Genomic DNA, 17,009 nt, shown 5'->3' on the forward strand with positions numbered 1-17,009 from the left:
TGCCTTCATTCTAATTCCATTCAATTCTGTATTGAATACCAGCCCCTTAGTTTTTATATAAGGAAATATAACTTTCTAGGGTTTACTGAACTGCGGATATCACGGTGTCTCATCTTGCGCGGCAAGATAAGTAATTAAAACCTTGGCCCATGGGCTAAATGTTAGCATGTGAGTAATGGTCTTCTAGTTTAGGATGATGAATCGCCAAATTCTATAATGTTTACTCTAATAGTCTAATTAAAGTTTGTGTTGCCTTTCGTTATAAAATATAGTTTTCTGGTCTTGGTCTGTTTCTAAGTCAACTTATTCTCAAGAAGTCATATTATTTATATTATATGCTATAAAGGAGAAAAAATGAAGTTGGACCGGTTCAGCTAATATAAAAGAAACTCAAGAGTCAAACATGAACATAAAATATACTAATGAACGCGTTTAATGTGTCTAAATTAAAAAAAATCTTTGTCTACGTTCCAAATTAGCTACGTAACCCACCTAACCTTTGTGCATGTTCTCTACATATTATATATATACATATACAAATTACAAAGTGATCAAACTTAAAAGAGTATAGAGCAACAAAAAAAACCAACAAAATGTCCATGATTCGGCTTATAACTTTGATTATTCTCTTGTTCTTTGCATCATTGAACACAATCGTCATCGCTGGGTTACCATACGACAAAGAAGCTCTCAATACCAGTAAGTTTATGGTTACTATGGGAAACCTCTTCTTTCATCTCTTGAATTGGTTTTATTTTTCATAGTATTGATTTTTATTTTTTTTGGCTGGAAAAGAAACAGGAGAAGCGGTTTGGGATCAAAAGATCGTCAACAATCTCAGAGGTGCAGTAAAGCCCAGCACCTCACGGCCTGCGCGTCAATACCGAATAAGTCCATGGAAGGGTTCTGAAGATTCTAAGTCGACTCAATGGGACCGTAATGCTATCATAGATGCATTTTTCCGATAACAAGCTTCACTTATTCAACGATATTATCATTTCATATGTGTAACTCGGTTTCATATTTTTTAGTAAACTTCTTCTTGATTGGCACAAAGCATCTTTTTTTTTGGGTTTGGCATATTAGAGCATCTTTATCCCATAAACCCAATTGGGTATCTTTTTTTTCTTTTGTCTGATTAAAAAAAAAAAAAAAAACCTATCACTGACCGCCATGTTTCAGTGGAACCCACAGACAGTACAAAAAACCATGAACAAACGTTTCTTCTCCTGCGACTTTTGCAACTTGTTTTTTTTTTTTTTTTGCGGTGGCTCACACCTTACTTTTTGGGTAAAAACCCTCCTAAAACCATGCGATAATGCTGCTCTTAGCCTATCAGATATCAATTTTTAAAAAAAAGATTTTGGGAAGGTTTTAGTTTGTTCTAAAAACAATATCTAACCCTATTTATATTTTTTTTATATTATAACTATAAAAGTATAAGTGAATTTTTCTCTAATGTATTTTTCTATATTTAAAAGAATACATTTGAGTCATGTTAATGAAAACATATATTAGGCTAACTAAAAATGAATTATGAAATATTACACAGCAAATAATAATAATAATAATAATAATAATAATAATAAATATTATTATTTTATCCAGAATTTTGTTGGCTCTATCGAGTTTTATAACATAAGAGTAATCAATCACTTAATATAGATTTAATTAATTATTACTAAATATAAAGTTACAAGATATGGCCCATCACGACTGACATAATGATCTGAAACCCAATAGGTGTTACACCAAAAACCCATCTACTCACCCTAACCTAATAATATATTATAAGGCCCGAAAGTCCCAATCCTTGCACACTCAAAACGTAAGTGTACATTTTAATTACAAATAAGAAGCGAGACGCGACGAGAATTGGAAGCAGATCTATTCGACGGAAACTGAATCACTCTCTTCTCCTCAACCATCGATTTGTCTTCTCTGACTCTCGCATCGACGTTTCTCCGGTAATGCTACTGATCTCCACCGTGAAGCTCTGGTTGATCGCTTTTTCTCTCCGATCCGAGGTGAATCCCCCTATTTCTCCTTGTAAGAATCTCGATTTCTGACGGATCTCTCACTACTTGTTTCCTTCAGATCTGCTTGCGATTTCAATTGGATTGCGTTCTCTGTGAAATGTCTCGCTTATTCTTTCGTTCTCTGTGATCTGGTTTGTGTGCAGAGCTAATATGTTGACGAAGTTCGAGACGAAGAGTAACAGAGTGAAGGGCCTCACCTTCCACCCTAAGCGACCATGGATCCTCGCCAGTTTGCACAGTGGTGTGATCCAGCTCTGGGATTATCGTATGGGTACTTTGATCGATCGATTCGACGAGCACGAAGGTCCTGTTCGTGGTGTTCATTTTCACAATTCTCAGCCTCTCTTCGTCTCCGGAGGTATAGTCTTTGCTTTTTTTTTTTTAATCTCAACATTCTAGATTTTGAGCTACAAGTCCGTATTTATTAAAAAATTCATCATATATATAAACCATGATATGATATAATCTGCTGAGTTATTATATATCTTAGTGTGTGTGCTCTATTTCTAGTTAAATTGGTTTTTCAACATATGTTATTTTGGATAATTGGACCTAATTAATTGAAATCAGATCCCATGTTGCGTGTGCTTTGCGCATATTCTAGAAATGAGAACCTGTTAATGCAACTGTATTAGATTATTCTTCATTATGAGTATTTTTTTTTTTTTTAATCCTAATGTTACTCATATGCAGTTGGTGGCACTGACAACATTGTGTGTTTGCAGGTGATGATTACAAGATTAAAGTCTGGAACCACAAAACACACAGGTGCCTTTTCACTCTTCTCGGCCATCTCGACTACATCCGCACTGTCCAATTCCACCACGAGAACCCCTGGATTGTGAGTGCTAGTGACGATCAGACTATCCGCATTTGGAACTGGCAGTCTCGGACTTGTATCTCCGTGCTTACTGGCCACAATCATTATGTCATGTGTGCTTCTTTCCATCCTAAAGAAGACCTTGTCGTCTCTGCATCTCTGGATCAGACTGTCCGTGTCTGGGATATTGGTTCTCTTAAGAAGAAGACAGTGTCTCCTGCTGATGACCTCATGCGATTCACACAGATGAACTCTGATCTTTTCGGTGGTGTTGATGCTATTGTTAAGTACGTCCTCGAAGGTCATGATAGAGGAGTAAACTGGGCTTCCTTTCATCCCACTCTTCCTCTCATCGTCTCTGGTGCAGATGACCGCCAAGTGAAGCTGTGGCGTATGAATGGTAATTCCATTCCGGAAGTCTCTCTCTCTCCCTCTCTCTGTTTTTTTGTTTAAAACCATTGTTTGTACACTAAATTGCAATTTCTGTAGTAGTGGAGCTGATGTCATTAACGCGTTCTTTTCAATTTTATTGCAGAAACTAAAGCTTGGGAGGTGGATACACTGCGAGGCCACATGAATAATGTTTCATCTGTTATGTTCCATGCAAAACAGGACATTATTGTATCCAACTCTGAGGATAAAAGCATTCGTGTCTGGGATGCTACCAAGCGAACTGGAATCCAAACTTTTCGCCGTGAGCATGATCGATTCTGGATTCTTGCAGTTCACCCTGAGATTAATTTACTGGCAGCGGGGCATGACAACGGTATGATCGTCTTCAAGCTTGAGAGAGAACGTCCTGCATTTGCTTTGAGTGGCAATTCTTTGTTCTATACCAAAGATAGATTTTTGAGGTACTACGATTGTTCAACTCAGAAAGATTCCCAAGTTATCCCTATACGGCGTCCTGGTACTCCAAGCTTGAATCAAAGTCCAAGGATTCTATCATACAGTCCGACGGAAAATGCGGTTTTGATCTGCTCAGATTTGGATGGTGGTTCTTACGAGTTGTACATCATACCGAAAGATAGTGTTGGCAGAAGTGACGTTGTGCAAGATGCAAAGAGGGGGACAGGTGGTTCTGCGGTATTCATTGCCCGTAACCGGTTTGCTGTTCTTGAGAAAAGCACCAGCCAGGTGCTAGTCAAGAATCTCAAGAATGAGGTGGTTAAAAAGAGTTCTCTGCCTATACCCACAGATGCTATCTTTTATGCTGGAACTGGAAATTTGCTCTGTAGATCTGAGGATAAAGTGGTTATATTTGACCTTCAGCAAAGGCTTGTTCTTGGTGAGCTTCAGACACCGTTTGTTAGGTATGTTGTATGGTCTAATGATATGGAGAGTGTTGCTTTGCTCAGCAAACATACTATCATCATTGCGAGCAAAAAACTTGTCCTCCAGTGCACACTTCATGAGACAATACGTGTGAAAAGTGGAGCTTGGGATGACAATGGTGTCTTCATTTACACAACTTTGAACCATATCAAGTACTGTCTTCCTAATGGAGATAGTGGTATCATCCGAACCCTGGATGTCCCTATCTACATCACCAAGGTTTCTGGAAATACGATCTTCTGCTTGGACCGGGATGGGAAAAACAGGGCAATCACCATCAATGCAACTGAATACATTTTCAAGCTTGCACTGCTGAGAAAGAGATATGATCATGTCATGAGCATGATAAAGAACTCCCAGCTCTGTGGACAGGCTATGATTGCTTACCTGCAGCAGAAAGGATTCCCTGAAGTTGCCCTCCATTTTGTTGAAGACGAGAGAGTCCGTTTCAACCTGGCTCTTGAAAGTGGCAACATTAGCGTCGCTGTTGCATCCGCTACAGAGATAAATGAGAAAGAGCAGTGGTATAGACTTGGGGTGGAGGCTCTTCGCCAAGGTAATGCTGGAATTGTTGAATTTGCGTACCAGCAAACAAAGAACTTTGAGAGATTATCTTTTCTATATCTCATAACTGGTAAGTTGGACAAGCTTTCCAAGTTGATGAAGATTGCGGAAGTGAAGAACAATGTAATGGGTCAGTTCCACAATGCTCTCTACCTAGGAGATGTTAAAGAGCGTGTCAAGATACTTGAGAATGCTGGTCATTTACCTCTCGCTTATATCACTGCATCGGTTCATGGTTTAAAGGACGTTGCTGAGAGACTGGCGACTGAGCTAGGAGAGAACGTGCCTTCATTGCCTGAAGGGAAAACTCCATCGCTTCTAATGCCACCATCTCCTGTCATGTGTGGTGGTGATTGGCCTCTTCTAAGAGTGATGAAGGGAATATTTGAAGGCGGGCTTGAGAGTGCAGCCAGGGGAGGTGCTGTTGATGAAGAAGAAGAAGAAGATGCTGGTGGTGACTGGGGGGATGCATTTGACATGGTCGATGTTGATGGAATGGAGAACAGAGACATCGATGCCATTTTGGAGGAAGCAGAAAGAGGAGAAGACGAAAATGATGAAGAAGGTGGATGGGAGGAACTTGAGGGCTTAGACCTCCCACCAGAGCTTGACACTCCTAAGGCCTCTGCTAACGCACGTTCATCCGTCTTCGTGACACCTACTCAAGGTATGCCCGTAAGTCATATTTGGAGCCAGAAGTCATCCCTTGCAGCTGAGCAAGCTGCAGCAGGAAGCTTCGACACTGCAATGCGTCTGCTCAACAGGCAGCTTGGTATAAAGAACTTTGCGCCTTTGAAATCGATGTTTATTGATTTGTTCAGTGGCAGCCAAAGCTACCTGCGTGCTTTTTCTTCATCGCCTGTGGTTTCACTTGCCATTGAGCGAGGATGGAGCGAGTCTTCTAGTCCCAACGTCCGTGGCCCACCATCTCTTGTTTATGATTTCTCCCAGCAAGAAGAGAAGCTCAAATCCGGCTATAAAGCTACAACAAGTGGGAAATTGACTGAGGCTCTCCGGCTCTTCCTCTCTATCCTCCACACCATCCCTCTTGTGGTGGTCGAGTCAAGAAGCGAAGTCGATGAGGTAAAGGAACTGGTCACTATCGTCAAAGAATATGTTCTCGGACTTAAAATGGAGCTTAAGAGAAGAGAGACGAAAGATGATCCAGTGAGGCAGCAGGAGCTCGCTGCTTACTTCACTCACTGCAACCTCCAACTACCTCACTTACGACTCGCCCTGTTTAGTGCAATGGGCGTCTGCTACAAATCAAAGAACCTCGCCACTGCCTATACCTTCGCCAAAAGATTGCTGGAAACCAACCCAATGGAGAGCCAGGCCAAGACAGCTCGACAAATTGTTCAAGCCGCTGAACGCAATATGACTGATACAACCGAGCTCAATTACGACTTCAGAAACCCGTTCGTGATATGTGGGTCAACCTATGTTCCAATCTACAGAGGTCAGAAAGACGTGTCCTGTCCATACTGCACCGCCAGGTTTGTTCCAAGCCAGCAAGGAAACATATGCGGGGTCTGTGATCTTGCAGTCATTGGCGCAGACGCATCTGGTTTGGTATGCTCTCCTTCTCAAGTTCGTTGACCAGTTCATATTCATTATCTTGTCCAAACGTAAGGTAAGTACAAGATGCTCTCCTTTTATACGGAAGAAGAGTTTTGAGCTTTTGGTCTTGGTGGTTGTGTACTTAAAAAAAGATTCTGGTCTGTGAACTTTTCATTGCAGGTTCTATTATTACTATTTCAGTCTTCTAAGTTGTTTCTTATCTTAGTGACGACCCATGAGAACTTTTACTTGTTGCTCTATATTTCATTTTGTTTGTTTTTTCTATATTTACATAAGTGAGAACTTCAACTTTACGGAAGATGAATGTTTCGTTGCAGATTCTATTACTCTTCGAGTCTTTTTATTACTGCTAATCTTCAACAATTTGATTATAGAACTCACTTAAACTTTAATTGAATGACCAACCAATCGACCTTGGTTACTGTCACACTAGTATTAATCACTAAACAGTTGATTAGTGAAGTTATTGAAGATACATTTCTTAGATTGGAGCCGCCGTGGACTGTTGAGGTAGGCAGAAGTTGGCCGTTTTGCCTTAGCCGCCTGAGCTTTAAGCGTGAGACAAAATCAACCTATGATTGGGCTTTATTCTAGTGGGCCTTAGTTGAATTAACTTAGACCTGTTTTCCACACAACGTGTTTTGTACCAAATCAGAGATATTATATTGAAAAGACTTTTCCTTGGCAAGAAATTCATGAGTCAGAAGAATATCTTACATCCGTCTGTAGAAGCAGACACATGTATTAAATAATATTATTGTATGTCCTGTATGAGTTTATCAAATCAAAATGAATATTTTTCTTGTTTAAAAATTAACGACTTATTCCACTTGACCGAAGAGCAATTTCCCTAAAAATAGTTATATAAATACACCATTTTTCATGTTACAAGATTCATGAAAGAAGAAAACAAAACAAAACAAAAATGTACACGGCCTGGCTAGTGACTTTGGTTCTCCTCTTGTTCTCTGCATCATCAGACACTGTTTTGGCTCGTCTACCATGTGATTCTTCCAAAACAAGTAAGCATTTAGCTATGAGAAAGTATTTCAGTCGTCTCCCAAACATTTTTCTATACAAAAACTTTGCTGTAACTCTGTTTTTTTTAACAACATATATATATATAAAGAAAAATATGAAGCTGACATTTTCGATTTTCCGGTGGCTTTACTGGTCCGGCTTCCTACAAACTTATCATATATTTTAAACCCCACAAAAAAATGTAAAATGCATATAAGAGATAATTTGCATCTATCAGACGCTCATTCGAGCCATCAACAGCGATCATCTGGACAAGGAGATATTCGGTATCGTGGCAGATATCAAGAATCTCTCAGAATCGTTTGCATCTATCTCTCTCTTTCGTTTCGCGATCTTAAAACTCAAAAGTTGATTTCCTTGCAAAGTCAGTCCTTCGCGACTCTTATGTGTCTTTAGGCTTAAACTTGGGCCCTTCACACTCTCGTTTGGACCGTGTTGTACTGTGCTGAACCATTTCGATTTTATCAAAATGCAAGTATGAGTTGATAAAAAAAAAAGAGAGACAATTTTAAATCATCTTTTTCATGTTTTCTCAGGGCTATATAGAAATACATGTCGATCTATCATACCTTGATCCATCTTTGTCATCTTTTAAAATTCAAATATTTTCAAGTGTGTTAATGGTTTGTTTTGTTGGGAACTGAAGTAGGAGGAGTCTGGAATAAAAAGTTGAATAGAGAGATGAAGACTGAAGTAGGAGGAGTCTGGAATAAAAAGTTGAATAGAGAGATGAAGACTAAAGTAGAAGGTAGTAGCTCACGGCCTGCAGGTCAAGGACGAGGACATTGATCCCGTTCCTAACGTAGCGACAATCGTATATGCGTTCACTGGAGTCGTGATTAATGATAGTGTTGCTCCAAATAAAAACAAATTATATGTAATCGAATTATTTGGGTTGCTTCCAAATATGTTTCAAGATTTCTGTTATTTCGATTTAATAATCATTTGATCGTAACCACGGGGTGGTGGACTAGTGGTCTTGAGGTAGTTACCACAACCGATACGGACCCGAGTTCGATACCCCCTGTGGCCACGGAACGCTTTACGCCCTCCCCAAGTTTAAAGTTAACGCGGCGTTGGTGTCGGGTCCTTGGGTAATGGGTATTAGTGCCGGCTGGTTCCGGGCCAGGGGGATTAGATGGTTGACAATCGGAAACCACGTGCGGATTACGGGCCCTTTGGGCAAACGGAAACCACGTGCGGATTACGGATCGCCTTTGAACCTCCTGTTAAAAAAAAATAATAATAAATAAATAAATCATTTGATCGTCTTGTTGCACGACAATTTTCTCCCAGATAAAGCCTCTTAGCCGAGAACTTGGACTATTAATCCTTCAAAAATGACATTATAGGCTGAAAACATAAGAAGCAAAAGTTCGGAGGCGACTATCACAAGAGAAATGAGAAGAATATTATTAAGCATCCTAAAATCAACCACCTTCTCATGCCTTTACATGCACGTTAAATTAATCTAAACCATAATAAGATGACCAAACTCTTACGAAGAAATTTCAAGGCTGTTTTTAAAGCTCTCTTCCTCCTCTTTTTGAATTTAATCTTTTTCTCCTATCAATCTTATCCTTGAATTTTATTTTGTTATTCTTCTTTTTTAAGAAAACGTATTCAGGGGATTTGAATGGTGGTTGCAAGGTGAAAAGAAAAAGGGGTTAAATCTTAATAACAATTTTTTTGAGGAGACTTTTAGTTGTTTGTCAATTTTTTCACGTTTGAAAGCTTGGTTACAGATTGAAAATAGTCATGAAGCAAACATTTCATCAGGATCCGTGGCGCAATGGTAGCGCGTCTGACTCCAGATCAGAAGGTTGCGTGTTCGATTGACGTCGGGTTCAAAAATCCCGAAAAATTGATCCTTATTTTTTTCTTTTTCTTATTTACAAACCCCACCCCCATTGTCTCTGGCTTTTCTGAACATGCCCTCATTTTTTCTCTGTCATCTTTAAAAAACTTATCCTACACTAAAGGACCAGAAAGAAAACAAACTCTCTCACTACCCGAAAATGGCGGTAGACTACTTACTGACATCTCCTTCGTCGCTGAGATTATCCAATTTCATCTCATCGTTCTCCCCAAACACAAACCACAAATGTCTTCGCTTCTCGCCGAAACCCAGCTCCGCCAGGATAACCTGCGGCGCGATTTCTTCGAAGAGGAAACTCGCTGAGAGAGAGATCGCGGAGAGGGAGAACAGAGTCCTCGTGCGGAACCTGATGTCGAGGATCAGTGACAGGGAGCCACTTGTTAAGACCCTTGACAAGTACGTGAAGGTCGTAAGATGCGAGCATTGCTTCTTGCTCTTTGAGGAGCTTGGGAAGAGCGACAAGTGGCTCCAATGCCTCGAGGTTTTTTTCTTTACCTCTTCCTCGAATGAATTCGAGTGTTTTAGATTCTGGGTTTGCGTTATCTTTGAGTTTCAGCTTACTGGTCTTGTAAAAGGATCATACTTTATACTTTTGTCTTAGCTCAATTGTAGATTCATTTGAGTGTTAGTGCCTAAAGTTTGAGTTTTTTAGATTCTGGGTTTGCGTTATCTTTGAGTTTCAGCTTACTGGTCTTGTAAAAGGATTAGACTTTAAACCTTTTCTTAGCTCAATGGTAGATTCATTCTGTTTTTGTGTTCAATGAGAAGACGGTTCCGTAATGAGGTGTGTTAGTGCCTTCATCAAAGCAACCGTTTTATTGAGTTTCAGCTTCTGGGTCTTGTAAAAGGATTAAACTTTTGTCCTTTTCTTAGCTCAATGGTAGATTCATCGGCTGTTTTTGTGCTCAATGACCAGACGGTTCTATGGTGAGCTGTGCAAATGTTTTAGCTTCTGGGTCTTATAAAAGGATTAGACTTTAAACCTTTTTTAGCTCAGTTGTAGATTCATTTGAGTGTTAGTGCATTCATCAGAGCGTAGCAACCGTTTTGTTAATACTAACTGTGTTTCTTCTGTAGGTGTTCAGGTGGATGCAGAAACAGCGCTGGTATATAGCAGATAACGGAGTATACTCGAAACTGATATCCGTAATGGGGAAGAAGGGCCAAACACGAATGGCAATGTGGCTCTTCTCCGAGATGAAGAACAGTGGTTGTCGTCCCGATGCTTCTGTTTACAACGCTCTCATAACAGCTCATCTCCACACGCGGGACAAGGCAAAAGCTTTGGAGAAAGTCCTTGGTTACTTCGACAAAATGAAAGGCATGGAGCGTTGTCAACCCAACGTCGTGACTTACAACATCCTCTTGAGGGCTTTTGCTCAGTCTGGTAAAGTAGACCAAGTCAACGCTCTGTTCAAAGACTTGGACATGAGTGCGGTTTCTCCAGACGTCTACACCTTCAACGGTGTGATGGATGCGTATGGGAAAAACGGGATGATCAAGGAGATGGAGTCTGTGCTTACTCGCATGAGGAGCAACGAGTGCAAGCCGGATATCATCACTTTCAATCTGCTTATTGACTCTTACGGTAAGAAGCAAGAGTTTGAGAAGATGGAGCAGGCTTTCAAGAGTTTGATAAGGTCCAAGGAGAAGCCTACTCTTCCCACTTTCAACTCGATGATTATAAACTACGGGAAAGCTCGGTTGAGAGATAAGGCCGAGTGGGTTTTCGAGAAGATGAATGATATGAACTACGCGCCGAGTTTTATCACGTATGAGTGTATGATCATCATGTACGGTTACTGTGGTTGTGTTTCCAGAGCGAGGGAAGTATTCGAGGAGGTTGTTGAGTCGGAGAGGGTGTTGAAGGCTTCAACACTCAATGCCATGCTTGAAGTTTACTGTCTTAATGTTCTTCACATGGAAGCAGATAAGCTTTTCCACAACGCAAGTGGGTTTAGAGTTCACCCGGATGCATCAACGTATAAGCTTCTGTACAAGGCGTACACTAAGGCAGATATGAAGGAGCATGTGCAGATGCTGATGAAGAAAATGGAGAAAGATGGGATTGTGCCTAACAAGAGATTCTTCTTGGAAGCCCTTGAAGCTTTCGGGTCGAGACTACCTGGTTCCGATTCTGTCAAAAGGAAATCAACTGGCTCGAGCAGGCCACCTGGTTTAGACTAGTCTAACATTATTTCATATGATTGAAGAACAAGCATGTTTGGAACATGACATTTCAGACTGGAAAAGGAAACGGCAGAAAGAAAGTGTTTGGAGAACTTGAGTGGAGTAGACATGATAAAGATTCCAGAGCTGAATCAAGAAAATATTAGTTAAGAATAGCAGCAGCCAATATTATCTTCAGTTCAAGAACATATAAAAATGGGAAGATCTAAGAGAAGAAGGAACTGTTCACTATAGTCTTGCAAGCAATTTGGTAAATTGTAACTAAAAAGCTTCATATAAAAAAGAAAAACAGTTGTTGTGTGTTATTTCAGAGATTAAAATTACCATAGCAAGCTGAAAAGGAAAACAACATATATCTCGTTATAGGAATTCCAATAGACTAGATACATGCAAGGGTACACTATCACACGTCGCAGACTATTAGAGCAAGATTATCCGTGAACCCCTCTTTGTGTTTCTAATTTTTTATTTTTTGTTTGTTTTATCTGATTTAAAAAAAAAAAAAAATTAAAATCGCACCAATTGCGGGTCACCATGTGTCGGTGGGGTTCGCAAACAGTGCACAAAACCAATTTAAAGCGGTCCTCAATTCACGTCTTCTGTAACCATTTTTAAAATATTGGTGGAACCCACACACATCTTTTTGTCTAAGAAAATGTTTTACATCCTGCAATAATGCTGCTATTAGAATCTGAAAATGTGCTGGATAGCCTTTCAACTATATATTTAACGATTTAATAGAATATATTAAAAGTTTATAGCTCTATTTATATACTAGCTCTAAATTTAGTATTATCTAATTTTTTAAACGTTTTAGACCATAAAATATAAATTTATTTTCAAAAAATTCTTAGTTTCTTATTTTATTTTTGGAGTTCGACCGCTAGGGTTGCTCATGCTATTAGATGGCCTGCGTTTTTTAAGCTTCATTTTGTTGGTCAACACATTATGAAGATCAAGTCTTTGTTGGGGTTTGAGCTATTAGATGGCCCTGCATTATGATGCATACGCGTGACGGCTAATTTAAATTTTCAATTTCTGAACAACTCGAACTATTCTTTGAATTTATATTCTTACACGAGGAAACTTGCATCATTTCAACGTTGAAGATCATTTGTGAGAAATCTCTGGTTTGATTTGATTCTTGTATCAATCGAAGCAATGTCGCTGGTTCGGACAGCGTTGATCGCTCTTTCTCTAGTCGCTTTTCTGCAAAACGCTGCGGCTCAGAAAAGACCGCAAAGTATTGTTAAGCCTCGTGGTGCGGTTGCAACTGACGATGGACGGTGTTCTGGGATCGGGATGAGTGTTCTTCGACAAGGAGGAAACGCTATTGATGCGTCTGTGGCCGCTGCTCTCTGTTTGGGCGTTGTGAGTCCAGCCTCTAGCGGTATAGGAGGTGGAGCGTTTACAGTGGTTAAGATAGCTGGCGGGGAGGCTATTGCTTATGATTCTAGAGAAACAGCTCCTCTACGTGCCACTGAGGTAATAGTCATAGACAGCCTTTGCTTTGCTCTTGGTGTAGAACATTAATGTGGGTGATAGCCTCTTGTTATTATTATTTTGAACGCGCTTTGCAGCTCAAATAGCGTTTTGTAACATCTTTCTTTTTAAATACGTCTTTAATGTGATTTTCAGCCTAAAAGTTTCCTGAAACATTTTTTTCTAATAAACAATTGTTTTGAATGGAGGAGGCTTCAATAGCGTTTCTTAAAATCTCTCTTCCTCTTAAATAAGCGTTTTGAACGCCAATTTTAGCTTAAATAGTGTCTTTTGATGTATAAAATGTACGAATGTAATATAGCGTTTCTTAACATTTCTTTCCTCTAATTAAAATATGCCAGTAGACGCTCTTTTGAACTTAGATAACGTTTTACTAACGTTTATGAACCCCCCAGACAATCTTGGTTATTATATTGAATAATGCAATATGGTTGCTTGTTGTTTCTTCACATACTCATTTTGGACACATACATACATATTAAGGTTAGATTTTCATTGACGTTTTTGAAGCATAGACATTTTGTGGTTGTTTTCTTGTGATGTAGGATATGTATGGAAGCAATCCTGATCTAAAGAAGAAAGGAGCCTTATCAGCAGGCGTTCCAGGGGAAGTCGCGGGTCTTTTCACAGCTTGGAAACAACACGGAAAGCTCCCATGGAAGCAGTTAGTGACTCCTGCAGAGAAACTCGCAGAAGGATTCAGAATTTCAAAGTATCTCTACATGCAGATGAACGCCACAAGAGTAGATGTCTTGGCAGACAAAGGTCTCTCTGAGCTATATGTTTCTAATGGACAGCTCAAGAAACCAGGGACCATTATCCATAACAGAAAATTGGCTTTTACACTCAAGCAAATAGCTGAGAATGGTCCAAAAGCGTTTTACAATGGCGCGGTGGGTGTTAACCTAGCGAGCGATATTCGTAAATCTGGTGGGATAATAACTTTGAAAGATCTGCAAAGTTATAGAGTTAAGGTTACCAAACCGTTGTCTGCAAACATTCTTGGATACGAACTACTCGGTATGCCTCCTCCTTCATCGGGTGGCGCTGCAATGATGCTTGTAAGTCTCATTTTATTGTGAATTTTTCCACATTTTTATCAAACCAGGGTTTTTTTTTTAAAAATCTGCATAGCCGGTAGATTGGGCCTAAATAAAACAATCTTTCTTAGCAACTTGAACATTGGTTACTTGTGGTGCAGGTTTTGAACATTCTTTCTCAATACGGGATTCCATCAGGTGTTTCGGGCTCTCTCGGTGTTCATAGACTAATCGAAGCTCTGAAACACGCTTTCGCGGTTAGGATGAACCTTGCTGATCCAAATTTTGTAGATGTTACTAAGGTTGTTTCAGATATGCTGTCTCCACAATTTGCAAAAGACTTGAAGACGAAGATAAACGATGACAAAACCTTTGATCCAAAATATTATGGCGGCATGTAAGGCTTTTTCGTATCTTAAACCCGCTCGCTGGTTTCTTCTTTGTTTCTTGATTTATATTAATAATATTCATTTTTCCAATTCATAGGTGGAATCAAATCGACCATCATGGAACATGCCATTTCTCGATCATAGATAGCGAGAGGAACGCTGTTTCGATGACTAGTACAGTAAATGGTTACTTTGGGGCAGTGATGCTATCTCCTAGCACTGGAATCGTTCTAAACAACCAAATGGATGATTTCACAATCCCAGCAAAGTCCAGCGGTGACCTAAATGTGCCGCCTCCAGCACCGGCTAGCTTCATCAGACCCGTGAAACGACCATTGTCCTCAATGTCACCCACCATTGTACTCAAGGTTTAGAATAAAAAAACACTTGTTACTTGTGTTACACGAAATTCTTAGCTAGGCTCCAAACAATGGGTTTTCATGCGCTTTGTTTACGTAGGACGGTAAAGTGAAAGCTGTGGTCGGTGCTAGCGGTGGAGCGAACATCATCGCCGGCACAACAGAAGTTTTCTTGAATCATTTTTTCCTCAACATGGATCCTCTTTCTTCTGTTTTGGCTCCAAGAATCTACCATCAGGTCATTTGCTTCTCTCTCTTTTTTTTTTCTTATACCCCAAGAATAATCTTTCTTGTTCTTTGTCTATAACTTAAAAAATGTTTTTTTTTTGTAATTCCATTGTGCAGCTGACACCAAATAAAGTTTCGTTTGAGAATTTGACGACAGTGTTCGGTGATCATTTCGAGATACCTAAAGAGACAAGAGTTGTGTTGGAAAAAAAAGGTCATGTTCTAACGCCAATGACCGGAGCGACGATTGTTCAGTTCATAGTTCAAGAATCAGAAGGAAATGCTGGTGGAATGAGTAAGCTTGTGGCAGTTAGTGATCCAAGGAAAGGAGGGTTCCCATCTGGATATTGAGATTGTATTTAGTTTTGCTGCCATTGTTAATTTATTGACGAATGGATAAATAAAATTTTTTATTGTTTTTTTTTCTTTTTGCAATAATGTTGATCCAGATATATATATTTCTACGATCTTCTTAATATGGGGAATATTGGAATTAGAGGTTCCATTAAACGACCAACCTTAATGCTCATGTACGTTAGTCGGGTTTGTGACATGGGAGCTACATATAAGTTAATTCATTTCATTCATAGCTAAATCATATATAAACCCGATCATTCAAACTTTGTGGTCTACCATGAAAAAAATGACAATACGATTGGATCTACCTTAAGAGTATTTCTTCCTTAAGAATATTTCTTTGTGGCGTAACATCTCGGGTGATGTCTATGAAAAAAAGATACATGAATTTTTGTTTTGTATCTGTGATTAGTTTAGATTTTCTTCATAGACCCCCAAAGGAGTGCCATGCACAGAGAGCATCATCTCTCCAGGTTTTGGTTGCCTCCGAGTCTTTGGTGCTGTCATCCCAAAATGAAGTCTTTGCCCTCCAATTACCTGCAAAGTTCACCAGTGTCATTATTCTAAAACACTCCAACGAACCAAACTAATGAGATCTCAGTTTTTTAACAAGAGTATAAAACAAGAATACAATCATGAATACATATACCTCAGAGGCCTGAAGAGCATCATGGCTTGCAAGCATTCGGTTCTCGGCTGAAAGACCTACAAAACCAGGGGGGGGGGGGGCATAGAAAATTAGAGCTTGAAAGGCAGAACAGTACAAGATTCATTTTTAAGGGTAGCCACCAAGAGATGAATCACCAGTATTGTGATTCCACTTGAACTCAAATCTCCCCATTATCTTCGACTTCGATAGAGACATCAGGAAGGTTCTCTTTGAAGAAGTCCAACACAGGTGTCTCTAACTGTTCCTCAGTGAAATATGAGCAGAGTAACCTCTGTGCAGTTAAGCTCTGTTCAATCTCAATATCACGGATTGCCTTAATCGCAGCAATACGTCTTTCAGCTACACAATATCATCAGATCCAAAGTTCATCTCAAAAATCATAAATTCTACAAATTTGATTAACGATTGGTACCTTCTTCGTCATGTTTCTTCTCTTCTCTCCGAATCTCTTTGTCGCTCTCGTCCTTGTTTTCGAGCGGGGGAAAGAGAAGAAAGACCCCAAAATTGGAATTTGAATAGACGACACAGACATTATTAAATGAGCGGGGGAGATTAGTAGGTTCAAATGAAATTAAACAAATGCTTGGCAGACACTACGAAATAACGGTTCTACCCTCGATTAGAATAAGGCTTATGAGCCCATTAATATTAGAGTCGTCGAATAACATTTCGTTAAAAGGCCATTTTGTTCCCTATAGGCCCGGACATCCATTTTTATACTAAAAGAAGATGTTGTGGTGTGTGATTGATGGTGACGAGAGATATTTCTTTTCTCTTTAAAAACCTATGATTCCACTCTTTTTTTTTTCACACTCCACGAGGGACAAGCATGATGCAGACGAGCACTTGGTTTTATAATTAACAAATTCGCATTTAAAAAGTTGGCACGACCTTCTTTCTAAGAACCTTACGGGTTTGCTTACTTCAAAATTATAAGTAATATTTTTTTTAGTGAAAATGTGTAAAACATTGTTAAATGATTAACTTGGATTTTTTTTTTTTTATCAAAACTTG

General features: G+C 39.5%; 4 protein-coding genes and 1 non-coding gene across 6 annotated transcripts; 4 read left to right on the top strand and 1 right to left on the bottom strand.

Annotated features, from left to right (window-relative positions):
• Positions 1-1,830: 1,830 nt before the first annotated feature.
• Positions 1,831-6,655, top strand: LOC106304470 (coatomer subunit alpha-2-like). Of its 2 annotated transcripts, none has more exons than XM_013740886.1 (4): positions 1,831-2,049; positions 2,183-2,397; positions 2,765-3,259; positions 3,395-6,655. In XM_013740886.1, the coding sequence occupies exons 2-4, from the start codon at positions 2,190-2,192 to the stop codon at positions 6,355-6,357; spliced, it is 3,666 nt and encodes a 1,221-aa protein (XP_013596340.1). In that variant the 5' UTR covers positions 1,831-2,049; positions 2,183-2,189; the 3' UTR covers positions 6,358-6,655. The 2 variants fall into 2 exon arrangements, with proteins under 2 accessions (XP_013596340.1, XP_013596333.1); XM_013740879.1 differs by having other exon boundaries at positions 1,831-2,027.
• Positions 6,656-9,158: 2,503 nt separating this feature from the next.
• On the top strand, positions 9,159-9,230 carry TRNAW-CCA. Its single transcript has one exon. It is a non-coding gene; the product is annotated as a tRNA-Trp (tRNA).
• Positions 9,231-9,345: 115 nt separating this feature from the next.
• Positions 9,346-11,754, top strand: LOC106323148 (pentatricopeptide repeat-containing protein At4g39620, chloroplastic). Its single transcript, XM_013761312.1, has 2 exons — positions 9,346-9,740; positions 10,337-11,754. Exons 1-2 carry the CDS (start codon positions 9,399-9,401, stop codon positions 11,444-11,446), a joined length of 1,452 nt encoding a protein of 483 aa, XP_013616766.1. The 5' UTR covers positions 9,346-9,398; the 3' UTR covers positions 11,447-11,754.
• Positions 11,755-12,343: 589 nt separating this feature from the next.
• LOC106315365 (gamma-glutamyltranspeptidase 1-like) lies at positions 12,344-15,331 on the top strand. Its single transcript, XM_013753097.1, has 6 exons — positions 12,344-12,934; positions 13,498-14,013; positions 14,154-14,389; positions 14,479-14,749; positions 14,841-14,978; positions 15,086-15,331. The coding sequence occupies exons 1-6, from the start codon at positions 12,611-12,613 to the stop codon at positions 15,317-15,319; spliced, it is 1,719 nt and encodes a 572-aa protein (XP_013608551.1). The 5' UTR covers positions 12,344-12,610; the 3' UTR covers positions 15,320-15,331.
• A 402-nt stretch (positions 15,332-15,733) lies between these two features.
• Positions 15,734-16,663, bottom strand: LOC106328498. Its single transcript, XM_013766953.1, is given in 5 exon segments — positions 15,734-15,862; positions 15,975-16,030; positions 16,130-16,154; positions 16,156-16,334; positions 16,609-16,663. Coding segments are annotated over 5 exon segments (444 nt in total).
• Positions 16,664-17,009: the final 346 nt, after the last annotated feature.

Source organism: Brassica oleracea, chromosome C1, assembly GCF_000695525.1.
Source record: "Brassica oleracea var. oleracea cultivar TO1000 chromosome C1, BOL, whole genome shotgun sequence".
In the NCBI taxonomy this organism is placed as follows: domain Eukaryota; kingdom Viridiplantae; phylum Streptophyta; class Magnoliopsida; order Brassicales; family Brassicaceae; genus Brassica; species Brassica oleracea.

Coding starts and splice junctions, on each gene's coding strand:
- LOC106304470 (XM_013740886.1), top strand. CDS start 2,190: ATGTTGACGAAGTTCGAGACGAAGAGTAACAGAGTGAAGGGCCTCACC. Junction 2,398..2,764: donor GCCTCTCTTCGTCTCCGGAG/GTATAGTCTTTG, acceptor GTGTGTTTGCAG/GTGATGATTACAAGATTAAA. Junction 3,260..3,394: donor GAAGCTGTGGCGTATGAATG/GTAATTCCATTC, acceptor ATTTTATTGCAG/AAACTAAAGCTTGGGAGGTG.
- LOC106323148 (XM_013761312.1), top strand. CDS start 9,399: ATGGCGGTAGACTACTTACTGACATCTCCTTCGTCGCTGAGATTATCC. Junction 9,741..10,336: donor AGTGGCTCCAATGCCTCGAG/GTTTTTTTCTTT, acceptor TTTCTTCTGTAG/GTGTTCAGGTGGATGCAGAA.
- LOC106315365 (XM_013753097.1), top strand. CDS start 12,611: ATGTCGCTGGTTCGGACAGCGTTGATCGCTCTTTCTCTAGTCGCTTTT. Junction 14,390..14,478: donor CCAAAATATTATGGCGGCAT/GTAAGGCTTTTT, acceptor TCCAATTCATAG/GTGGAATCAAATCGACCATC. Junction 14,979..15,085: donor CTCCAAGAATCTACCATCAG/GTCATTTGCTTC, acceptor TCCATTGTGCAG/CTGACACCAAATAAAGTTTC.